The sequence below is a fragment of the Centropristis striata genome, chromosome 2 (genome assembly GCF_030273125.1).
Source record: "Centropristis striata isolate RG_2023a ecotype Rhode Island chromosome 2, C.striata_1.0, whole genome shotgun sequence".
Lineage (NCBI taxonomy): Eukaryota > Metazoa > Chordata > Actinopteri > Perciformes > Serranidae > Centropristis > Centropristis striata.
In genome coordinates, this window is record NC_081518.1 from 994,059 (window position 1) to 1,021,352 (window position 27,294).

At 35.8% G+C, this 27,294-nt stretch overlaps 1 protein-coding gene and 1 non-coding gene across 2 annotated transcripts in view; one reads left to right on the forward strand and one right to left on the reverse strand.

Moving 5' to 3' along the window:
* The window catches only part of cpne7 (copine VII), a 99,496-nt gene that overhangs the window by 56,820 nt on the left and 15,382 nt on the right, over positions 1-27,294 (forward strand). Inside the window, exons 8-12 of the mRNA XM_059356184.1 lie at positions 945-1,043; positions 1,283-1,369; positions 2,382-2,441; positions 4,990-5,123; positions 26,471-26,525. Of these exons, the coding sequence (XP_059212167.1) occupies positions 945-1,043; positions 1,283-1,369; positions 2,382-2,441; positions 4,990-5,123; positions 26,471-26,525 (435 nt within the window). The remainder of the gene's footprint in view (positions 1-944; positions 1,044-1,282; positions 1,370-2,381; positions 2,442-4,989; positions 5,124-26,470; positions 26,526-27,294) is intronic.
* Positions 20,024-20,095, reverse strand: trnal-cag (transfer RNA leucine (anticodon CAG)). Its single transcript has one exon. It is a non-coding gene; the product is annotated as a tRNA-Leu (tRNA).

Genomic DNA, 27,294 nt, shown 5'->3' on the forward strand with positions numbered 1-27,294 from the left:
AGGACCAAACAGGGCCAAACAGGGCCTAACAGGGCCTAACAGGGCCAAACAGGGCCAAACAGGGCTAACAGGGCCGAAAACAGGGACAAACAGGGCCTAACAGGGCCGAAAACAGGGACAAACAGGACCAAACAGGACCAAACAGGACCAAACAGGGCCAAACAGGGCCAAACAGGGACCAAACAGGGCCAAACAGGACCAAACAGGGCCTAACAGGGCCTAACAGGGCCTAACAGGACCAAACAGGACCAAACAGGACCAAACAGGACCAAACAGGGCCAAACAGGGCCAAACAGGACCAAACAGGACCAAACAGGGCCAAACAGGGCCAAACAGGACCAAACAGGGCCAAACAGGGCCAAACAGGGCCAAACAGGACCAAACAGGGCCAAACAGGGCCAAACAGGGCAATTTCACCGTAAAAAATATAGTGAGTGGATTTTCTACTGTAAATTTAAATGTAAATATCAGCAAAAACTGTAAATTAGACTGAAAAGTCCCTTTATTTTTAGGGTAAATGTGTCCTTGTGACAATACAGATTAGAAATTTCTTTGATACAGCCGACCACAAAAATTGCACACAAAATTATTTCCCTTTTAGATTAAGATAAAAAATAAACAATCTAATAGAAAAAGCCATTTAACAATATACAATACACTTTATACAACCTAGTGCAAATTAAGTGAAGATGGTATTTCTCCATTAATTTTACATAAACATTTTATATTTTTACAGTAAAACTGTGTGTTTTCAATGTTTTTCAAACGTTTTGTTCTATTCCCTGATTTATGGTAATTAATTCGAGTTTTATTGTAATTTCTACAGATACTTTTTACAGTGTATTTGCAGATAAAGTGTAGTAAAGAGTGTGTGTGTGTGTGTGTGTGTGTGTGTGTGTGTGTGTGTGTGTGTGTGTGTGTGTGTGTGTGTGTGTGTGTCTCAGTGTCTAGTGTGGGATTATGACTCCAGAGGGAAACACGACTTCATCGGAGAGTTCTACGCCACGTTCAGGGACATGCAGAAAATATCCAGCGGAAATAAGGTCAGTGAGAGAGAGGAGAGACACTTTACTCTGCTCACATCCATCCCACAGGAAACACATGCCACAGAGATTAATATATGTATATATACATATATATATATATATATATATATATATGTATATATATATATATATATATGTATATATATATATATATATATATATATATATATATATATATATATATATGTATGTATATATAAACATTTGTCCTATCTCTCTTCTTCTTCTTGTTTCAGGTGACGTGGGATTGTGTGAATCCAAAATACAAACAGAAGAAGAGAAACTATAAAAATTCAGGAGTTGTCATCCTCAGCGACCTTAAGGTAGGAACCAGGAGAACCAGGAGAACCACTCACTGTTTAATGTTACATTTAGTATATATATATATATATATATATGTATATATATATATTTATATATATATAACTGAAATAAAAATAAAAACCAGAGTTTTTCCAAAAACGATAACTAACTGAAACTGTATTTTGTGGTTCCAAAACTAACTAAAACTAACTAAAATTATAGTGAAAATGTCCTTCGTTTTCGTCTTTGTCAACTTTTTTCATCCGTAAACCTTTTTGGTTGATATGAAATCTATGTCATCTATCTGGTTTTATGACTTAATAAACTTATTGGGGCTGAGATGGATCAGACAAAGGAAATAAAGGAAACATTTATTGTGACCTTATTGAATCTGGACCCAACAAATACCCCATTACAACACAACTACAACTAATAAAAACTAAACTACAACTAATAAAAACTAAACTACAACTAATAAAAACTAAACTACAACTAATAAAAACTAAACTAAAACTAAGCATTTTCCAAAAAATAAAAATTAATTAAAACTAGCAAACTCACTCTAAAAACTCATTAAAACTAACTGAATTCGAAAACAATAATTGACAATGAAATTAAAACTAAAACTAATAAAAAATCCAAAACTATTATAACCTTGTTGCAACCATAAACAGGAATAAAGTAAAGTGGAACAGGGAGTTTTTGCTGTTATGATTTTTATGAACAATATGAATGATGAGTTATATAATGACTTGTTTACAATAACTCCCTGTATAGAAAAGATGTGATTATGTTTCTGTTCAGCTACCAGAAGATTTCACACCTGTTTCCACAGAAGGCCTTATTAGTTTCCCTTCTTAGAAAATAATATCTACGACAGCATCTTCTTCTTCTTTTTTCTTTTTCACCCTTTACAGTCAACAGATTTCTTGAGTTAATTCTGTTTTAATGAGCAGATGCTTCCAACAAGATGCTTGTGAGGATTTGCATTAAAGAAAAAATAATTTTCTTTTTCCCTTTTTTCTCCTGCAGCTCCACAGAGTTTACTCCTTCTTAGATTACATCATGGGAGGATGCCAGATTCACTTTACGGTGAGTTGAGTCTTCTTTTGGTCAGTTTTATGTCTTTTGTTTCTTTTTTGGTCATTTTACGTCTTTTTGAGTCTTTTTTGTTTCTTTTTGTGTCTTTTTTTGGTCATTTTGTGTCTTTTTACATCTTATTTTGGTCACAAAATGACCAAAAAGACAAAAAAATGTACAAAAGAGAAAAAGTAAAGCTGCCAGCAGTGATGAACTGGCCCGAGCAGAGTGACCTGATGATTATTTGGTTCTTACCAAGATAAAAAAAACTTTTTGTGTCTTTTTTTGGTCAGTTTTACGTCTTTTGTTTATTTTTTGGTCATTTTACGTCTTTTTGTGTCTTTTTTTTGGTAATTTTGTGTCTTTTTACATCTTCTTTTGGTCACAAAATGACCAAAAAAGACAAAAAATGTACAAAAGAGATAAATTAAAGCTGCCAGCAGTGATGAACTGGCCCGTCTTTTTTTTTTGTGTCTTTTTGTGTCTTTTTTGGTCATTTTACGTCTTTATGTGTCTTTTTGTGTCTTTTTGTGTCTTTTTCTGGTCATTTTGTGTCTTTTTACATCTTCTTTTGGTCACAAAATGACCTCTACACCAAACAGAGTCAAATTTACACTAACTCATTTTAAAGGTACCAACGCTCAAAAAGTGTTAAATTAACACTCTGAGGTGTGGACCCATATAGACACTTTAAAGTGTTACGATCAACTCTTACAGTGTTAATTTGGGTTTGCTGGTTTTACTGTGTACACATTTAAAAGACATAAGGCACAGAAAAATATAATGTTAGTTATTTTCATGACATTGAAGTGTCTCCCAAGATAAACCATACACAGCAAAATCAGGAGTGTTAATTTAACTCACAGAGTGTTAATTTAATACTTATATAGTTTTTATAGTTCTCACGGATTCTGAGTTAAAATTACACTTTGAAAAGTGTTCATATTTTAACTCTTTAATAGTGTTAAATATTTGTTTTATGAAACCACATAAGTACACTTTTAACTCCAAATTGTGTCATTCTCTTTCACTGTGAGTGTTAATTTTTAACATACATTGTGTCACTTTGACACATTAAAGTGTATTTTTAACCCTAAAATCATGTTATTTCCTTTCACTCATGTGATAATTAACAGTCATTGTTTTGTTTTAGGTTACATTAAAAGTGCATTCTGTCTTTAGCCGAACATACAAGTCACAAAATCTGAAAATCAGCTCCAGCTGAAGTGAATCTAACTCAGGTGTTAACATGTAACAACGCTGGTGAAGCTTTATGATCACTACAATGTTAAAACAACTCCAGAATCATCAAATTATTAACACTGGAAAAAAAACCCAACACTACAGATTTTACTGTGTAGAGAGAGAGAGCACCACGTTTACATTTGTTTACTGCATTATTTGGTTTGTTATTATCAGGTCAACAACAACAGGTCTCCTTTAAAATCCCATTGTTTACAGATAAACAGACGTTGCTATGGCTTTTCTTTGGTCCTCAGTTATGTAATATGCAGCAAATGTTACATTTTCTGATTATGAAAGCTGACACGCTGTTTAAAGAGCTTCTTATCCCTGAATCTGTCTGTGTTCTCGGTTGGTTTTCTTGTAGGCAGCTTGGTGGAATGAATTCAGACCTTGACCTCTGACCTTTAGCCTGTTAGCCTCCCTGGTGCTACATCTCCCTCTGTACAGATGAATATTAATTATGATAGATGCTGCTCCTCCTCCAATCACTAGCTTGTAGCTTGGATCTCCAGAGTAGCGGAGCTGTGGCTGTTTCCATCCATGTGGGTGTAGAAAGCGCATGTTTCTACCTCCGATCAGATAATTTATACGGACATTATGCATATTTATGTCTCGCTCACGCACAGTCACATGTAATATCATAAGCAGCCAAATAAAAAAGTTAAGTAGCAGAAGAAACATTGATTCTGTTTCTGTTCTGAATACTTTTTTCCATGACTGTATTTTTGGTCATTTTGTGTCTTTTTTGATAATTTTAATAGCTAATTTTGGTCATTTTGTGTCTTTTTTTTGTCATTTTTGCATCTATTTTTGGTCATTTTGTGTCTTTTTTAGTCATTTTTACATCTATTTTTGGTTATTTTGTGTCTTTTTTAGTCATTACATCTATTGTTGTCTTTTTTGTCATTTTTACATTTATTTTTGGTCATTTTGTTTCTTTTTTGATCATTTTTACAGCTATTTTTGGTCATTTGTGTCTTTTTGATCATTTTTACATCTATTTTTGGTCGTTTTGTGTCTATTTAGATAATTTTGTGTCCTTTTTTGGTCATTTTTACATCTACAGTCATGGAAACATTCTTGATAATAACCAAAATCATTCTGAATAAAACCATGTTTTGTTACGTAACTGAGACAAACCCAAGACTAGGAAAAGACTGATATGAAGCAGATTACTACCTTAAACTAAAGATGGAGATGATCCAGTAAAACTAGATTTACGAAAGACTTCCATCTTCTAGTCTGGGACTAGAGACATCTGTTGGTGTTAGCATCTTTTACCTTTCTCTGTGGTCTTTGTTCTTCTTCCTACCAGGTTGCCATTGACTTCACAGCGTCCAACGGAGACCCGAGGAACAGTTGCTCTTTGCACTACATTAACCCTTACCAGCCCAACGAGTACCTGAAGGCTCTGATAGCAGTGGGGGAGATCTGCCAAGACTACGACAGGTTGGTCACTCTTTAGTTTCTCACTTTGAGCCTCTTTGGTGCCGACAGAGATGAGCCATTGTTTCCTTTAGGGGGTAAATGACCCTAAAAACATGTAAAATTACCAAAATAAGACATTAGATTACCCAAAAAGACCAAAGAAGTCACAAAATGACCCTAAAAACTTGTAAATAAACCAAAAAAGACACTAAATTACCCAAAAAGACCAAAGAAGTCACAAAATGACCCCAAAAACAAGTAAAATTTACAAAAGAGATGCTAAATTAATCAGTAGGAATGTATATTTTTTTCCAGATGGAAAAGCTATCTGTTAGCCTGTTAGCAATTTGCAGACTGGAGGCTAAGGGGTTAACATCCCCTCCGGCTTTGCAGCTGGGAGAGACTGCTGCAAGAGGACTGTGCCGCTTCGACTCGTTCTTACTCTTCTTAACGAGCCTCCGGCCCCCACAGCTCGTTAAGAAGAGCCTCCGGCCCCCTCGGCTCGTTAAGAAGAGCCTCCGCCCCCCGCAGCTCATTAAAAAGAGTAAGAACGAGTCTCCAAAAGTCTCCAATAACACCAAAAAAAGTTGCTGGATTTGTCTCCAGTCGCTTTCTTGAAAAATAGTCTCTGAGAGGGTCTGAAAAGTCGCTAATTTTAGCAACAAAGTTTCTAAGTTGTCAACACTGATTCGCCGGCTTTTACAAATGTCTTGTGTTGTTGTGGTGTCCAGTACTACATCACATCCTGCTTTGTGTTCTATCCAATCAGCAACCAGGCTGTTTTCAGGGGAGAAAAAAGACCCTGCTCTACTACAGGGACTAAAGAAGTCCAGACAAAAGCTCGTATATTCAGATTAGGGGCGTTTCAGCGAGTGAGACCCTCCTCATTCCAGGTATTGGTCTGTAGTAGAAACATCCTTCTATTCTGTGTCTCCTGGTGTTCGGTAGAGCTGCAGAGTGCTTCTTGCATTTCATTTCAGTGGTTCCTCTCTCTCTGAAAACGAGCGTTTCCATCTGAACCTCAGTAAAAGGAATGAAAATCACAAACAGAATGGCACACCATCTTGCAAGTTATTACATTTTCTGCTCACCAGTTTGTTCTAGAAATGATGGAACTGAACTATTGACCGCCAGCTTCTCCATCTCACAGACATTTTTTTCTTTTTTGTTTTGTTACTGAAATGTATTTTTGCATCATGAATACTTACCAGTCTCATATGTCTGGTTTCCTGCAGCAGAGAAACAGTCTTTATACAGAGTTTATTGTCATGTTCATGTGCTGGTAAATGTATTATTGTAATGTAAATGTGTGTTGAAGCCGTGGCAGAGTGATGCATGACAAACTGCTTGTACTTGCAAAATTAGAGCAGGCAGATTTGGCCTCTATCGGCATTACTTATGCATGAGGCTAATCTGGGCTGGAGCTGGAGCTGCTAGCAGTCAAGGACACGGACACAATATTCTGGACACACATGAAGAGCCAGACTGTCAAAATATTATTAATCATTATCATTATTTTCCGGCTTTTAATGATCTATCAGAAAAAGGACCTTTATAGCAGTTATATAGGCATTTAAATCAGTTGTGTTAGTAAGTGGGTGCATATATGAAAGAAAAAACCCTAAAAAGATTCTGCCAAAAGGTTTCTCAGCTGTTTCTTGTAGTATTAGATTTCCTTAATAACAGACTAAAAGTTTAATCTGACCACTAGAAAGGAAGCACCAACACGAGGCAAAGACATATGAGAAATAATAATAATAATAATAATAATAATAATAATAATAATTAGTGAAGGGGGTCTCAAACAGGGGTCTCAAACTCAAATTACCTGGGGGCAGCTGGAGGCAGTATCAAAATGACCAAAAAAAGACACAAAATGACAAAAAAAAATACACAGAATTACCAAAAAAGACACAAAATTCCTAAAAAAGACACAAATTATTTAAAAAAAAAACAAAAAAATTACCCAAAAAAGACACAAAATGACAGAAAAAAAAACTAAATTACTTAAAAAAGAAACAAAATGACCAAAAAAAAGATTACTAAAAAAGACACAAAATTATTTAAAAAGACACAAAATTTCTGAAAAGACACAGAATTACCAAAAAAAGTAATTAAAGGGACCTTCCACACACACAACACGGTAAAGTGCCATTCATATAAAACTCACAATAAACTTTCATATCAAGGTGGGGGCCACAAAATATTATCACGAGGGCCACAATTGGCCCGCGGGCCACCAGTTTGAGACCGATGTATTAGATCAAATAATCATGTAGTGATATTCTCAAGAGCTTTAAATGATTCTTTGACCCAGAAAATGTAGATTTTGACACCCAGATTGACCTTCTGAGTGTCTTGGAAGATATATTGGTTCTCATAGATTTTATATGGGAGCCATCTCCGATCCACAATCTTGATGAAGTGGCTCCCATCAGAAATGTAAACTTATGGTTGAAAAAATGTGTTTATTTAGCTCCTCCTCCTGACTAGAAGGAGTAACGGTCATTTTAAAGACCTGGAGGTTTAGAAATGAGACATTTCTTGGAGTCAGAAATTGTTAAACTTTTAGTATGTTTTTAAGTCCATCTGATCCTGTAAACCACTTAGAAACCTTTTGTTAGATTTTTTATTAGGGTTAAACCATATTTGGACCTGACTATAGTGACAGATTTTTGGAAAGCAGAAGCTTCTTTGAATATGAAATCATAGATCAGTGAGTTCTCCAGATGGAGGCAATAACTGTCCAAACGGCTGTGATTTGTGGTTTTTACGGCTCCAATCCATCAAATCTGGGAAAAACAACTGTTACTCCTGGAAAAATTGTGTCTTCAGATTGGACGAGCGGAGTTAACTGATGTCAAAGTGAAATGTTAACCCCTTGGAGTCTTGGGCTGTTTTAAAAAAAAAGAAAAAACTTTTCATTCTGCATTTATTTACCACTTATAAAAATGTTTACCATGTCATGTTGGTATCATTTTTTTTCAGCGCAACCTCATCTTTTCACACTTTGACTTACTGGAACAACTTTTTGACATAAAATCTGATTTTAAAATTATGTTGTTGTTGTTTTTTTTAACCCAGGTTGAAAATATTCCACAGAAGAGTTAAATGAGGATCAAGTTCTATATTTTTAAAGTGAATATATTTGTCTTATATATCTTATCTCCACTTGTCGCCACTTATTTTTTTTATTTTTTATTTTTTATTAACATTTTTATTATTATACAACATAAGATAGACATGGGGGGGGGGGGGGGGGGGCAATTAATTGTTATTTTCAAAATCATGTTCATTTCATAATTTTTTTCGAGTTAATTTACATGGAAACCAGGTGACAATGTGACAGTGGGCTCTTACAGGCTCCTTCCTCATCTCACATTTGGAATTCTGCGATAATTCCCATAACTTGTTCCCAATTTATTCCAAAATTATCATCATTCATCAAATCGGTCATTCGCTCCATTCCAAGGAAATCAAAAAAACTTGTCTCCACTTATATCTTATCTTACTTGGCCTATCATCATCATCAAATAAAACCTGGCATGGAGTTTCAGTCCAGAACATTAGAGTGAAGGTGACTCCAGGGCTCGACCTCGCTTCCTTTTTACGTCATGGCGTTATTAAGAAGTAATGTCCCGCCGCTTTCCGTGACTCCAGAGGGTTAAAGTGTTAAAGCCTCAAACATGCCTCCAGGTGCTATCACTGCCATGCATTTGCAGCCTGCTGGGACCAGGTTTCTACTGGTGTTTCACCAGACCACCAGACCTCTGGGAGAGGCTAACATTAGCCCGCTAACATTAGCCAGCTAGTAGCCTGATGCAGCGGTGCATCCATGTTCATACTGGAGTTAAAATAACAACATGAAAAGACTAATTCACTCACCTGAGACAGCAGTCGTTCAATACGACCACACAGGATATTTGTATTACAGCCAATATCAGTTTCAATATCTGCTACGCACAATTTAGTCAGTTTTCTTTATTTATCACTTCCTGCTCTCCATCTGAATTTTGTGCGGCATAATAGTGACTTGGTTGCAAACCAGCTGTTAGTATTAAGTATTTCTAACCCATTATTTAAAGACATAACAATAATAACACCACATCTGCATTTCACTGTTCTTTCCTCTTTCAGTTGTTTTACCTTTCTCTGTGGTACCACTGAGAAAATGCATTCCTTTATGATCAAATCATCACTATCATAGTTTTAAGTAACACACACACACACACACACACACGCTCCTCTCACAACCAGATTGTAATTGGTTTGGTTTGTTTTTTTATTTTTTTTGGATGTCTGTTTGTTCGCAGGATATCTGAAAAACATTGAGCAGATTTCAAAGAAGAACAATAGAAGTACAAACAGGGCTGCTTAATGTCCACTATGAGTGCTGCTGTTGTTGTTGTTGTTGTTGTTGTTGTTGTTGTTGTTGGAGGGGAAAATAATAAAATCGGCCCTCAGCTGTGAGTGAGAGGGCTGTAACAGAATATCTGAGGGACACGAGTGGAGACTTGAAAAGAAACAAAGAAAGTAAAAAGAAGGCTAGAATTGTGATTTGTTATGCCACACCCCTCTCATGGATCAGACTTATATATACATATATATATATATATATATATATTATATATACACACACACACACACACACACACACACACACACATACATATACAAAACCTTTTTTTTTTTTAAACATGTTTTTATTTGAAGAAATGAGTATTGATCACAGATATTCAACATACATAATTTTTCTTATTTACGTGCTGTCAATACGGAAAAAAAATGTTGAAAAAAAAAAAAAAAAGTTCCAGGCATGAAAATATATACAAGGTTAAAATAATATTGTAATACAAAATAAATCTAATATCTATCTAAATAAAGATAAACTAAAATGAAAAAAAAAAAATATATATATATACATACATACACACCTACATAAACACACATATATATACATATACACATACATACACACATCCATATATAAAGAAATAAGAGGGGGAAAAAACCCAAACTATTATATATCTGTAGATAATGTAGGTAAAGTCTGAGACGAATCAATGACAAATGTACAATTCATTAAGTAAATCAAGTAAATAAAGAGACAACAACAACATATGAATGTTTCAGGTGTAATATAGTGGAGTCGCTTTCTCTCTCTCTCTCTCTCTCTCTCTCTATATATATATATATATATATATATAAATATATATATATAATATAATAAATATGGGTCAATGACGTGATCTAACCCAGTGTCGGTGTAACCAGTAATTTTCTTCCCATAAAAATCTGATTATATACAGGAAAATAAATGTGAACTAAAATTAGAAAAAAAAAATACAATCCATGTTTATATTGCGACACTATGGTATATAACAAATTTTACATAATTTGTCAAAACTTTAGAAGAAAATGGTTGTACTTAGAATGTTTTCCTCAATATTGACGAAAATGTGTAAATGTAGAAATGTTTTTAAAAATAAGTTTTTTAAAATGAAGTAATTATATGTTTAAGTTCACTAATATATAAAAATAATATAAAATACAATGTAGGTGGATGAAGTATTTAATATTTATCATTTTTTTGTGGTTACACCATTTGACATCTTGCCAATCCTTATTTGTCATTGACCCATATATGTATATATATATGTCATCATATCATGTATGGTCACGGTATGTGTATAAATGTATTTGGAGAGAAGAAGAGAGAGAGTCATGGTTCTATAGGAATCACTGTGATAATGCTGCACACACACACACACACACACACACCCTTGTGCAGCAGCCTGTGTTGTTGGTGAGAGCAGCACTAACTGGTTTGCATGTACTTCACAGGCTCTGTGCTCACACCAGTGACTGACTGACTGTTTTTTTTTTTTTTAACGACAGTTTTCCTCTCAGCATCATGGTGCTGCAGCTAGCGCTCTGTAGCCTCCTTAGCTGGTTGCAGAGGCTCATTACCCCCAACTAGAGCTGTAGCATGCAGAGAACAGGGCTAACACCAGGAAACAGCCTCTTCAGAGAGGAGTGGGAGGTATCAGTGAAAGAACAGCAGGAGATAATCAGATGGAGAGACAGAGGAGGAGCAGCAGGAAGCCTGCAGCTTTACAACAATCACTGAAGCTGCATTCTGATGTTTCTCTTACTGTAAATACAAATAGTGGCTCACTGACTCCGGTTACACATTGTCTAATTGGAAAAAAAAGGTAACAAATACAACAACAACAACAAAAAGATTTCATGCACACTGTAAAAAATTTCTGTAGATTTTAGGGTGAAAAACTGCTAAAAGACGTAAAATGATCAATGAGTTAATTCAGTTTCAGTAACAATGAAACACTGTAAATGTATATATCAGACAAAACAGTATTTTTTACATTTAAATTTTCTTTTAAAAATAAATTACTCCACTGTAAAATACTCTGGCACTGTGTTTGTAACAAAAATATACTGTAATATACAAGCCATGACTTTAATTTTTGCATTTATTATTTGTAATAATACTTTTTCTCACCATTAAATGTATTAAACACCATATCTCTAACAGAAATATACTGTAATATTTAATGGTAAAATCTTTAATTTAGGCAGGATTTATGAAGTATTTTCTTGTCAATTATATTTCAGAACAGTGTTTCTTTTGATGGAAAAACTTTTTATTTATACGGTACAAGGTTTTTTTTCACTTTTAAGTACCGAAAATTTGGTCGAAATTGAGACATTTATATTTATTTTAATTTAATTTTCAAATTAAATGTATATATTTTTAATTGGTTTTTTTTGTGTCAATTTTAACATTTTATTACCTACATTTATTTACAAGCATTTTAAAATGTTTTAATTTTTTTTTGCTTTCAAGCACATGTGAATTAAGTGGAGATTGTTCATTTTAATTAAATTGAATTAAATTATTATTTTTTTTTTATTTTACCGTAATATTAGAAAAAGTTGCACCGTATTTATTGCGGTAAAGTTCTGGCAAACATAGCTGCTGTTTTTTTTACCGTAAAAACAGTTTTTTACAGTGCAAGTGCTTGCTAATTAATGTGAAATTATTAGAATATGATATGTGTCAGAGAAAGTCCCTCTCATCTGTGGAAACTAAGCCAGATGAGGATTAACACTGTTGATTTATGCAGATCCTCCTATTGAACATCAGGGGAGACTGTCTGATAATTATAGCAGCAGAGATCGGACTGGAGACACTGGAAACCTGCTGACGGAGAACCAGACGCTGGAGTCATGGTGGCGGTATCGCTGCTGTGTTTACGCTTAGCACCGTGCATTAAAACATGGAAACATATATAAACATGGAAACGTATAGAAACATGGAAACGTATAGAAACATGGAAACATATAGAAACATGGAAACATATAGAAACATGGAAACGTATAGAAACATGGAAACGTATAGAAACATGGAAACATATAGAAACATGGAAACATATAGAAACATGGAAACGTATGGAAACATGGAAACATATAGAAACATGGAAACATATAGAAACATGGAAACGTATGGAAACATGGAAACATATAGAAACATGGAAACATATAGAAACATGAAACATGGAAACATAGAAACATATAGAAACATGGAAACACGGAAACATATAGAAACATATAGAAACACGGAAACATATAGAAACATGGAAACATATAGAAACACGGAAACATATAGAAACATGGAAACATATAGAAACACGGAAACATATAGAAACATGGAAACATATAGAAACACGGAAACATAGAAACATGGAAACATAGAAACATGGAAACATAGAAACATGGAAACATATAGAAACATAGAAACATGGAAACATATAGAAACATGGAAACATAGAAACATGGAAACATAGAAACATGGAGACATGGAAACATAGAAACATATAGAAACATGGAAACATAGAAACATGGAAACATAGAAACATGGGAACATATAGAAACATGGAAACATATAGAAACATGGAAACATAGAAACATGGAAACATATAGAAACACAGAAACATGGAAACATATAGAAACATGGAAACATATAGAAATATGGAAACATAGAAACATGGAAACATATAGAAACATGGAAACATAGAAACATGGGAACATATAGAAACATGGAAACATAGAAACATGGGAACATATAGAAACATGGAAACATAGAAACATGGAAACATAGAAACATGGGAACATATAGAAACATGGAAACATAGAAACATGGGAACATATAGAAACATGGAAACATAGAAAAACATGGAAACATATAGAAACATGGAAACATAGAAAAACATGGAAACATATAGAAACATGGAAACATAGAAACATGGGAACATATAGAAACATATAGAAACATGGAAACATAGAAACACAGAAACATATAGAAACACGGAAACATATAGAAACATGGAAACACGGAAACATAGAAACACGGAAACATATAGAAACATGGAAACATAGAAACATGGAAACATATAGAAACATGGAAACATAGAAACATATAGAAACATATAGAAACACGGGAACATATAGAAACATGGAAACATATAGAAACATATAGAAACATGGAAATATGGAAACATAGAAACATGGAAACAGAAACATGGAAACATATAGAAACATGGAAATATGGAAACATAGAAACATGGAAACATATAGAAACATGGAAACATAGAAACATGGAAACATGGAAACATGGAAACATATATAAACATGGAAACATATAGAAACATGGAAACATATAGAAATATGGAAACATAGAAACATGGAAACATGAAAACATAGAAACATGGAAACATATAGAAACATGGAAACATGAAAACATAGAAACATTGAAACACGGAAACATGGAAACAGAAACACGGAAACATAGAAACATGGAAACATATAGAAACATAGAAACATGGAAACATATAGAAACATAGAAACATGGAAACATATAGAAACATGGAAACATAGAAACATGGAAACATAGAAACATGGAGACATGGAAACATAGAAACATATAGAAACATGGAAACATAGAAACATATAGAAACATAGAAACATATAGAAACATGGAAACATAGAAACATAGAAACATATAGAAACATGGAAACATATATAAACATGAAACATTCTCTGTGCGAGCGGTGATGGAGTGTGTAGGCAGCCGTCCCTCTTAACTTGTTATTGAGGTGTAAAACGTGGGCTAGTAAACCTTTTAGCCTTTAGTGGATGGAGGTGATGTGGGATTTTAGAGTCCTTGCAGAGGAGGAGAGCATTATGGAGCTTTTGTCTGTGTGGGCAGAAGCTCATTTACCTGTGAGAGGTTTATTATAGCGGCTCATGTCCCCGTGTGGAGCCTCACGGTGCTGACAGAGAGAAAACAAGGACCGCCGTCAACTCACATGATGAATAAATGACTTCCTGCTGTCACGCTGGCCTGAAGCTGCTGTGTCATATTTATCTCCACACCTGGAGAGAGACCAGAGTCTGGTTTTTGGTCTCCTAAGATGTTTCTAAATTGCACATATAAATCAATTCATTAAGGCTCCAGGGGCGAATTTATACAATAGAAGAGTCCAGAGGTCCAGATAATGAATGTGTCCATCTCAGGATCAGTTTGTCTCAGCATGAACTTAAAATTAACTCAGCAGTTGAATATTTTTGGATAGTTGAAAAGACACAAATAAGTAAAAAGAATGCTAGAATTGCAATTGTTATGCCATACCGAGGTTATAATAGTTTTGGATTTTTCATTAGTTTTAATTTCGTTGTCAATTTTTGTTTTCAAATCCAGTTAGTTTTAATTAGTTTTTAGAGTGAGTTTACTCATTTTAATTGGTTTTTATTTTTTGTAATATGCTTAGTTTTTCTTTAGTTTTTCTTAGTTTTATTTTAGTTTTTATTAGTTGTAGTTGTTTTGTAATGGGGTATTTGTTGGGTGCCAGATTCAATAAGGTCACAATAAATGTTTCCTTTATTTTCTTAAGTTTATTAAGTCATAAAACCAGATAGATGAAATAGATTTCATATCAACCAAAAAGGTTTACGGTTGAAAAAAGTTGACAAAGACGAAAATGAAGGACATTTTACTATAATTTTAGTTAGTTTTAGTTAGTTTTGGAACCACAAAATACAGTTTCAGTTAGTTATCGTTTTTTTAAAAAACTCTTGTTTTTATTTTTATTTCAGTTAACAAAAATGTTTTTTTAATTCTAGTTTTGGTTATTTCATTAGTTTTCGTTCACTATAATAACTTTGGCCGAGAGGTGAAGATAATTAATGTCTCCATCTCAGGATGAGATTGACTCAGCAGTCGAATATTTTCATTAAAATTCTTCCTCTTCATGTGTAAAGCTGGTAAAAACCAACATAACACATAATTTTCTCTCCTATTATTGTCCGTCCATACAACATAAAGCATAGTGTGAAGGTGACAGCAGTGGGAGTATGAGCCTGTGTTCAGTGGACGGAGGGATCGGGAGGAAAATGGATTTTAAAAAAGTTAGTTGAAAACATGTAAATGTAACAGCAAAGACAGTTTTTATGCTGTTGAACTAGTTTCAGAATGTGGACGCTGAAATCCATTAATTTGTTTGGAACATTATTAGTGTGTGAGAGTGTTTATATCTGGATACAGACATTAGCCAGACAGGCCACGAGGAGGAGAGGTTTTATTACACAGAAGACAAGTTGGACTCATTCACAGGTTTTTACCCTTTTCTTCTTGGAACGCTGGAGAATGATGGAAACCAAATATGTGGTGAAAATGTCCCGTAATCAGTGATGTCTTTTAACTGAGACTAGAGACTAGACACTAGACACTAAAGACTAGAGACTAAAGACTAGACACTAGAGACTAAAGACGAGAGACTAAGACTAGAGACTAGAGGCTGTTGCTGGTAAAATAAACTGTAAAATAAATAATTCTGCAGGTTTCTGGGAAAAGACACAAATGATCCTTTTTTTCTCATCCAAGTTCCTTGAGGTGGAACAAAAATATGAATAATTAAAAGAAGCCTCTCTGCTTTAGTGTTGGTGTTTGACTATTGCTGCTGCAACACTAATTACCAATGCTACTAATTATTATAGCACAGTGTTTCTCAGAGTGGGGTACGAGAACGTCTTTTAGTGTTTTTAGTCATTTTTAGCTGTTAGTTTCGCTCTATTGACGGCCATCGCAGCGATTTGATTTGAGTCTCTGGAGGTGTATTTAATTTCACTTTTAGATATAACCAGCAAACTTAAAACTTCAGAACAAGCCTGGTTTTTGAAGTGGAAGAGAGGGATCTGCTGAATCACTCTCAGTTTTCAAAAAGAGGCTGAAGAACCAGCTGTTTACTGATCACCTACACACACAATCAACACAGCACACACACACAAAAAAAAAACAATAAAAAAATCTGCACTTGTTTCCCAAAACCACCTACATCCTAAAAATACTAATGTCCTAAAAACACTTACATCCTAAAAACATTTGCATCCTAAAAACACTTATGTCCTAAAAATACTTACGTCCTAAAAATACTTACGTCCTAAAAACACTTACGTCCTAAAAACACTTACGTCCTAAAAACACTTACGTCCTAAAAACACTCACGTCACTAAAAACACTCACGTCACTAAAAACACTTACGTCACTAAAAACACTTACGTCACTAAAAACACTTACGTCACTAAAAACACTTGCGTCCTAAAAATACTTACGTCCTAAAAATACTTACGTCCTAAAAACACTTACGTCCTAAAAACACTTACGTCCTAAAAACACTTACATCCTAAAAACACTTACGTCACTAAAAACACCTACGTCACTAAAAACACTCACGTCCCTAAAAACACTTACGTCACTAAAAACACTTACATCCTAAAAACATTTACGTCCTAAAAACACTTACGTCACTAAAAACACTTACGTCCTAAAAACATTTACGTCCTAAAAACACTTACGTTCCAATAACACTTACGTCCCAAAAACACTTACGTCCTAAAAACACTTACGTCACTAAAAACACTTGCGTCCTAAAAACATTTACATCCTAAAAACATTTACGTCCTAAAAACACTTACGTCATAAAAAACATTTACATCCTAAAAACACTTACGTCATAAAAAACATTTACATCCTAAAAACATTTATGTCCTAAAAACACTTATGTCCTAAAAACACTTACGTCACTAAAAACACTTACGTCCTAAAAACACTTACGTCCCAAAAACACTTACGTCCTAAAAACACTTACGTCCTAAAAAATACTTACGTCCTAAAAACACTTACGTCACTAAAAACACTTGCGTCCTAAAAACACTTACGTCCTAAAAACACTTGCGTCCTAAAAACACTTACTTCCTAACAGGACTCAACGTAATATTTGCCACTTTTTCTTGCTTATTCTTGTGTTGTTTCTTGACTTCATCCTTACTTTTGTTGTATAATCTCTCAAATGTACGTGGCTTTGGATAAAAGCGTCTGATAAATGACGTTGTAGATTGTAGAAGAGAGGATCCCTGTTATATTATTATTATAATATATTGTCTATCTGACTAAACTTGCCAAAGTAAAGTAGACAGTCAGAGTTCATGGCTCAGTGTGACAGTAAATCATCACTCTGCCAGCATTTATAGAAGTCCACAGCCATCAGTTAATTAAACACTCTGAGAATCTGCCTCAAAGCCACATCAGCTCTCTGAGTGGACAAACAACTCTCCAATCAACACTTGTCAACACACCAAATACACCAACACGTATTAACAGTGTAAATGTTGCTGTGTGTCCTTTGATTACACATCACATGGTTTGAGGATCCTGTGCAGCCAGAGATGGTATTTGTGATTATTCCTGCAGCAGATTTTGGGTTGTTTTGTCAGTTATGAAGACGTGTCGGCTCATGTTCTGATAAGGAGGCAGTTATTGGTTTCTGGAGACAAACATTAGCTCATTAAAGACGCTGTGACGGCTCTGCTGCTCATCCCAAATGACACAAACTCACTCACAGTTTTATGTATTTATGTATTTAGTTAATACATATATTCATCAATGTTTAATCTGTGAGATGTTTAACACTGTGAGACCTTTTACTGAACTATGTAAATGAGTTTCTCCAGAGCTAGACGTGCCGTTAAGTTTTTTTTAACCACATATGAAGTGAGGGGCTGTATTTATGTCTTTAATATAGAGGATGCAGGGGGGGGACCAAGCTGTCAGCAAATTATTTCAACTCAATTAGTTATTTAGTGAAAAAAAACAACAAACATGGCTAATCCGTATAATGTATAAACGGCATGCACAATATACAGTCATGGAAAATATTATTAAACCATTGTTTTCTTCAGTTTCTTGTTCATTTTAATGTCTGGTTCAACTAAAGGTTCATTTGTTTGGACAAATATAATGATAACAGCAAAAATACCTGATGAGAGTTTGATTAAAGAGCTGATATCTAGACATTTAACATGGTTTTATTGATAATAACCAAAATCATTATCAATTGTGTCTTTTTATTAGTCATTATACGTCTTTTTTTTGGTAATTTTGTGTCTTTTTTTGGTCAATTTACGTCTTTTTTGGTCATTTTACATCTATTTTAGTCATTTTGTGTCTTTTTATTAGTCATTATACGTCTTTTTTGGGTAATTTTGTGTCTTTTTTGGTCAATTTGTGTCTTTTATGGTCATTTCACGTCTTTTTTGGTCATTTTGTCTTTTTTGGTCAATTTGTGTCTTTTATGGTCATTTTAATGTCTGGTTCAACTAAAGGTACATTTGTTTTGATAAATATAATAATAACAACAAAAATAGCTGATAAGAGTTTTATTTAAGAGCTGATATCTAGATATTTAACATGGTTTTATTGATAAAGATTTTGGTTATTATTTTTAAAAAACATGGAAAATGTCTAGATATCAGCTCTTTGATTATTATATTTGTCCAAACAAATGTACCTTTAAATGTACCAGCCATTAAAATGAACAAGAAATTGAAGAATAGGGTGGTCTGATATTTTTTCCATGACTGTATTTATGTAAATACAGCTGTAAGTGGTAAAAAGCTTAAAAATGCACCTTGAAAATACCTGAAAAGTGCTTGAATTTGACCCGGAAAATGTAAAATAAGCACAGCGAAAACTGCAAAGAGATCATCATCATTTTATTACTGTGACGCATTATAAGACATTCTACAGTGAATAGCTTTTTTCTTCTGGATTGCAGTGTGAGATCGATTTAATACGAGAGGAAAATGTTCCACTGTATGTCATTGAAGCATCAAGTGGGTAGCTGTGAACCTATACATACAATATTCCCTTTATTTACCTCAAGCATCATGTTTGTTGTTATTGACAGCAGGGAATGTGAGAAGGAGAAGGTCAGGTCTGAACATGCTCTCCACACTGACAACCTGCAGCTTCTCTTAAAGGGACAGTAGAACCTGATAATGTAATAAATTCCTGATAATGTAATAAAGTGCATTTCCCAATAATACAATACACTTTTTACCAATAATGTAATAAAGTATAACATTCATGGAAGGTTTTTGATCAAATCAAAGATGGCGGAAAATCCAATATGGCCAAAAAACCCCATTGAGCTGGGATTGGCCCAAGAGTTCCAGTGATACATTCTTTGTGAAAAATGGATGAACGGGTCAAAAGTGAATAAACATTCAACTTTGGCCTGTTGGTGGCGCTAGAGCTCTGGAGCTAGAGTTGATACACAGTATCACCACTTGAACCCAAGTAATGGGTGGTCTGCTGTTAAATTATTATAATATTGGGGAATTATTACATTATCAGGACTTGCGAAATGAAGGCTAACCTGATAATGTAATAACCTCCCATTAATGTTATACTTTATTACTTTATTGGGGTTATTACATTATTGGGAATTGTTTATGTTTATGTTTTGTACCAAAAAGTTTCATCAGACTGCCCAGTGTCGACTCAGCAGAGGATGGTTTCGATCCATCGACCTCTGGGTTCTGGGCCCAGCACGCTTCCACTGCGCCACTCTGCTATTAGTTATTAAGGTCTAAGCTGTCCGTGAAAAATCTATTTAATAATGCATTAATTTAAAAAAGAGGGAATTACTGCATTTTTTCAATTATATGCAAAATCCCAAAGTGGATATGTTAAATTATGGGAGAAACCCGAGCGACCGGGAGAAAACCCATACAGAAATGTGTTGGATGTTAAATTTAAGTTTTAACTAAATTTGAATATGTTCTGGGGCAATTTAGAGTGTCCAATAAGTCTAAAATCTATATATTTATGGGAGAAACCTACGGAGCCCGTAGAGGGACATGGTGAAAATAAAATAAAACTTTGGTTTCCCAGAAATGTTTCTTGTGCTCACGGGAAACCAAAGTTTTATTTTATTTTCACCATGTCCCTCTACGGGATCCATAGAAACCTGAGCAACCAGGAGAAAACCCATACAGAAATGTGATTGATGGTTAAATTAAGTTTCAACAAAGTTTTTAAAATATATTCAGAAAACATGAAATGAGATCATCACTGACTATATTGACCCTTTTACTGTTTGTACACAATGATGACGGTTGTAAGAATCACTATTCCACCGCTGGACTAAAGTTTTATAGGATCCACAGCATCAACCGACAGCGTCTGTGGCCGCAGTATGGGCTGAAATATGTGCCACCAGAAACTGAATTTGAATTATTGCATTGTAAAACGGAATCTGAATTGTAATTTGAAATTGAATTCATTAGTTTGGAACTGAACATTCAAGTTCTCACAATTCAGATTCAGTTCGCAAAATTCAATTTTAATTTTCTGCGACAAACATCCGGGTAGTTGAGGCAGAGCAATCGAGTGCAGAAAGAACGCCTCTTCAGCCAATCAGCACCTTTTTCTGCGCTCGATTGCCTCAATTACCTGAATGTTTGTCGCAAAAATGAAATTGAATTTTGCGAACTGAATTTGAATTGTGAGAACTGAATGTTCACAGTTACAAACTAATGAATTCAATTTCAATTTACAATTCAGATTCAGTTTTTCAGAGCAATGATTCAAATTGAAATTGAAATACAAATATAAATTATATGATTCAAATTCAGTTTTTAATGCAATTATTCAAGTTAAGCAACTCAAAATCAAACATAAATAGATCAAATTCAGTTTCTGGTGGCACATATTTTAGCCCATACTGCAGGCGGTTAGACGTGTGGACTGGAATGAGGACATCATCAACAATGGTGGCATCTGCAGCGCCACTTTATCTCAGGTCAGGTTCTCTATCTACTCTGTGATTTAACAGGAAGTCTTGTTTACATCAGTGATTGTCTGTTCTATGTAAAATAGTCATCAAATGCAGCTAAAGTTTGATGAGCTGCCGTTAGATTTAGCTAGTAGCCTTTGTGTTTTATTAGCAGGCGAGGCGTCATTGGACTTTAGTTGTCCTGATGTTGTTCCTTCTGTGTTTATGTACACAAAACAACAAAGCCACTCGAGTCCAATGAAGCCTTGCCTGCTAATAAAACACAAGCTGTTTAGCTTAGCAGGCTACTAGCTAAATCTTACGTCAAACTGTAGCTGCATGTGATGACTATTCTACATAGAACAGACAAGTGTAGATAGAGAACCTGACCGTTCCACACGTTTAACCGCCTGCAGCCACAGGCGCCGCCGGTTGCTCTGAAATGGTCGTGATGCTGTGGATCCTATAAAACTTTAGTCCAGCGGTGGATTAGTGATTCGTACAACCTTATACGCAACAAGCAGACATGTTGATGCTGGGAACAGTTTGTAAATGCGTATAAATGCTTCTTTGTCAGTCAGAACGACTGGACAACAACAACACTTCTGTTGACAGAATACGCCTGCATACGTTCTACGTCATCATTGTGTACAAACAGTAAAAAAAAAAGGTCAATAACTCCAAAATATTTATATTTATGAGAGAAACCTACGGAGCCCATAAAGCACATGTGTCAAACTGATCCAGGAAAGGGCCTAGTGGGTGCAAGTTTTCATTCCAACCAAGCAAGAGCACACATGACTCCACCCATCTAATCACCTGGGCTGTCTTCACTCGTTTGATTTGTCTGGATGGAACAAAGACCTGCAGCCACTTGGCCCTTTCCTGGATCAGTTTGACACATGTGGTCTAAAGCACATGTGTCAAACTGATCCAGGAAAAGGCCAAGTGGCTGCAGGTTTTTGTTCCAACCTAGCAAGAGCACACCTGATACGACAAATCAAATGAGTGAAGACAGCCCAGGTGATTAGATGGGTGGAGTCATGTGTGCTCCTGCTTGGTTGGAATGAAAACTTGCACCCACTAGGCCCTTTCCTGGATCAGTTTGACACCCCTGCCATAAAGGGACATGGTGACAATAAAATAAAACTTTGGTTTCCTGTTAGCACGAGAACCATTTCTCGTGAGCATAAGACACTTCCTGGGAATTGTTTTATTTTCACCATGTCCCTTTACGGGCTCCATAGAAACCTGAGCAACCACGAGAAAACCCATAGAGAAATATGACTGATGGTAAATTTAAGTTTTAACTAAGTTTTTAAAATATATTCACGAACCTGGTGAAAACCCTACATGACATTGTCACTTTGATCAAGGTTTTTTTTTTAAATATAATTATGGGCTATTCAGAGTGTTCAATTAGCCTATAATGTATATATTTACGGGAAAACCTGAGCAACCAAGAGAAAACCCAACGTGAGATCGTCACAGACTATTAACTAGTTTTGATCAAGTTTTTTTTTTAAATGTGTATACTTATTGGCTATTCAGAGTGTTCTATTAGCCTATAATGTATATATTTACGGGAAAACCTGAGCAACCAGCAGAAAACCCTACGTGAGATCATCACAGACTATTAACTAGTTTTGATCAAGTTTTTTTTAAAAATATATATACTTAAGGGCAATTCAGAGTCTTCTGTTAGCCTATAATGTATATATTTTCGGGAAAAAACCTGAATGAACCAGGAGAAAACCCTATGTCGTCTGTTGAAGGGGTGAAGTAGATGGAGGGAGTGAGGTAGATGGAGGAGAGGAGTGGAGTGGAGGAAGAGGGAGCTACTGGTTTCCAGCCTGAGCTGAACTACCGGCGGCCTCCTCCTCATTGCCACTGCCACGGTTCCTGAATATCCAACCGAAACACCCACTTTCCTCCTGCCTCTCCCTCTTTCTCTTTTCCTTCTGCCGCATTTTGCTTATCACCTTCTGCAGCTCTGTCTCTCTGTCGTCGTTCGTCCTCCTGCTGAACCAACTCTTCCTCTTCCTGTTGAGGTACAGACAGATGTCCTCCAATTCCTTCTTTTCCTTCTTCAAGTCCTCCATCTCTGAGTACTCCTTCTCCAGAGAGCTGACTTTTCTCGACCAATGTTTCTGACTTCGGCGAAGTTCAGCGTCTTTGTTGATCAGCAGGCTTGTGCACCTTTTGATCTTCTCAGACAGACCCTCCTTGTCCCTACAGAGTTCAAGAATCACAGCGTCTCTCTCGTTGATCTGGTCCTTCATCTGGTTCAACTGAGACTGGTATTCAGTCTGCGAAGTCTCCAGACTTTGGTGGTTCTGGGCCAGGTTCTGCTGTAACTCCTCTCTGTCATTCTTGAGCTTTTTGAGAAGTTCACCGTCTTTGCTCTGAGGCTGGATTCTGGTGTTAGGGAGGACCTGAAAAGTCTGGCCCTGGTTCTTCTCCTGCTCTTCCTTCTTTTTGAGATTTTTCTGCTGCATTTCTCTCCTTATCTTCTGCAGCTCTGTCTCTCGGTCATCGTTGGTCTTCTTGCTAAACAAGCCTTTCCTCTTTCTGTTTAAGTACAGACAGATGTCCTCCAGTTCCTTCTTGGCTTGCTCGCTCTTCAGCAGTGTAGCTTCTACAATGTGGAGTCGGCTGGTGGTCTGTCCAAGCTGCTGAAACAGAGACTGCTTGTCCTTACAGAGACCCAGGATGTCCGTGTCCCTCCGGCGGACTTTCTCCACCATATGGTCCACCTTCTCCTGGTGTTCTTCCTGCATAAACTCCATGTCCTGGGACATTTCAGCCAGGTCCTCTCTGGAGCTCTCCTCCAGTCTCTCTTTCTCTTGCTCAATCTCTTTGGCCTTCATCTCCCAGCGTTGTTTTGCCTCCTCTGCTTCTTCGAACTTGCGGTACAGACTGTCGTATTCAGTCTGTAAGGTCTCCAGGCTTTGTTGGTTCTGGGTCAGGTCCTGCTTGAACTCCTCTCTCTCGGTTACGAGCAGTTTGATTTTTGCCTCATAGGTTTCTTCCTTGGCAACCATGTCAATTATAAACTGCTTCCCCAGTTTCTTCTTGCTGTCTTCCGCTGTTTTTATCTGAGCGTCCTTCTGAAGGATCAGTGCCTCCAGCTGGGCCACCTTATCCTGGAGCTCACTATGAGACCCGACAGTGCTTGGGACTGTGGTTTTAGCCATAAACATCCCATTGTTTTGGTCCGAGACAGCCTCCTCTGTTGGACTGTGGATCTGTGCCTTAGCACGATCCAAGTCCTCTTGAGGAGAGGAAGAGTTTGCGGGAGGAGCGGGACAGCCCTGAGGACCACCGTTTGTAGGATTATTCCTTCTATACATGGCTCTGTCTGTAGCAGAATGTGGATTCTGGAACAGACTGGGGTTCTATGAGAGTCTGTGTTGTGGACAGAAGGTGACTGTAATACTAGAAGTATTAGTATTAATATTAGTGAAGAACTAATACTAGTGTACTAATACTGGTATTGCTAGTTAAATTCTGTAACAGACTTTTATAAATGCCAGAGGAATATAATAACACACGTCCAACGCCAGAGAAAAAGTCAAAGTGACAGAATTCCTTCCAGCTACTGGTAAACCCAGATATCTGATCTACACCAGCTGCTTTGATCTTGTGACGTCAGTGATGTCAGTGATGACATCATCGGATTCTGTGCTTTGATCTTGTGGCGTCAGTGATGTCAGTGATGACATCATTGGGATTCTGTTCCAGTGATGTCATGGTGTGATGACATCTTTTTTTTGCCCTGTGGTAGCCCTGCCCACTTTGGAATTTTGCATCGAATTTTTAAAAAATGCAGTAATTTTTAAAAATTTATTTTTTCTATTAGTTATTGAACTAATATTTCAAAGACAATGTCAAAGCACTTGATTTGAATAACATTTAGAAAAAAATTTCCTTGTTATGAACTTCACTCTGCAAATTTATCTGTTGTTAACAATAAATTCATTTACAATTAATCAAGTCACTTGACACACAGGTCACCTGACTCACAGGTCACACACACACGCACGCACACACACACACACACACACACACTTTGAGGTTAAAGGTCATAGGTTGCTGTATAAATAAATACTTGAAAAGGAATGCTTGTTGTAGGTGTGCTCCTCGTATATTATAAAGTATTATAACATTGCTAGTATTAATTGTTTGAAATCTCTGAAGAATCTCATCATAGTGTACACACACCGGCAGTAGCCCCCGTGGCCCTTTCAGAATTTCCCCAGAGGAAATTTTCTAGTTATTTCTATGGTTTTATGGCTGCATGCAGTAGTTATTTCTATAGTTTTATGGTTACATGAAGTAGTTATTTCTATAGTTTTATGGTTACATGCAGTAGTTATTTCTATAGTTTTATGGTTACATGCAGTAGTTATTTCTATAGTTTTATGGTTACATGAAGTAGTTATTTCTATAGTTTTATGGTTACATGAAGTAGTTATTTCTATAGTTTTATGGTTACATGAAGTAGTTATTTCTATGGTTTTATGGCTGCATGCAGTAGTTTTTTCTATTGTTTTATGGTTAAATGCATTAGTTATTTCAATGGTTTTATGGTTAAATGCATTAGTTATTTCTATGGTTTTATGGTTAAATGCAATAGTTATTTCTATGGTTTTATGGTAACATGCAATTGTTATTTCTATGGTTTTTGCAGTGAGTTGAGATTGAAAACCCTGACAGTTTGTATTGTGGTAAATCTAGCAGAAAGTGCATTTTATAATGGATATATTTCATGCTCAAAATTAAGATGCACAGATGAAATAGCAGAGGGTAAATAAAGTGCTGTCTCTGATGAATGGGGAGTAGTTTCAGACACAAGGAGCACTCAACGCAGCATAGCAGAACCTCTGTAAGTAATTCCTCCCTCCTAAAAGCTCCGATGGAGAACGGAGAGGAGAGGATAAAGACTGAGGAGCTCTTTGAACAGGTGCTAGCGCTCCGAGCTGCAGGGACCGAGGGCCACATCTCACATTGTAATTCAAGCTTTTAACATTAATGAAATGCAAACAAGCCGGGGGGTCTCCACTGGTAACAGCTGGAGAACGCATCAATATTTCTCACATCACTGTCAAACGCCATTCAAGATTTAACTGTAATATAATTTAACTGCTTCATTTGCTTATTTTTTTACAGTGACAAAAGATTTTCCGCTTTGGGATTTGGTGCCAGAATCCCTCCAAATTATGAGGTGAGTATCTTTCTTTTTCATTCATACAGAGGCACAGATGGGATGTTTGAACTGGGGGGAGTTATTTTTCCACTCCATGCCTTAACCAAAATATGTTTTATTTAAACATTATTAAATGAACTGTAGTGTAAACAACAACCAGCATATTTACATAAATAAATGGAAGTTTTTACATGAAATTCAGTGCAGCCCAACAAATTTACTGACTTGAAGCTGACTCAATGGAGGACCCAAAAACATCTCTCCTCCTTTATTACCCTGAACATCCTGCTGGGAAACGTCTTGTCTGTCCAGTCTGTCAAGCCTTTAGAACCAGTGTTTCCCACAGGATTTTCTGAGACTACGATGGGGGACCCAAACAAAGTCTCGGGGCCCGGGGTCATGCTCCCCTGGAGAATTTTTTGTCCTAAAAGCCTAAATTTGGTGCCTCTCACACATTCTAATGCCACTATTCCATCTTAATCATTGCATATTTTAATGAATTATTATAAAGGAGAATAAGGGTTCTTCTATATTTTATCTAAGGCGTCTTATTTTGACAGTCTTCTTGTAAATTCTGTGGTGGATTCTGCTAACACATCCATGTGCTCTTATTTTGAAAGCTACATGCGTTTACTTGCGTCTTAGTCCCGCCCACCGGTCAAAATGAGAAAAAAAGTTGAAATCACGAAAAAAAAGTCGAAATAACGAGAAAAAAGTCAAAATAATGAGAATAAAGTTGAAGTCACAAGAAATTGTCAAAATGAAAAGAAAAAAGTTGAAGTCACGA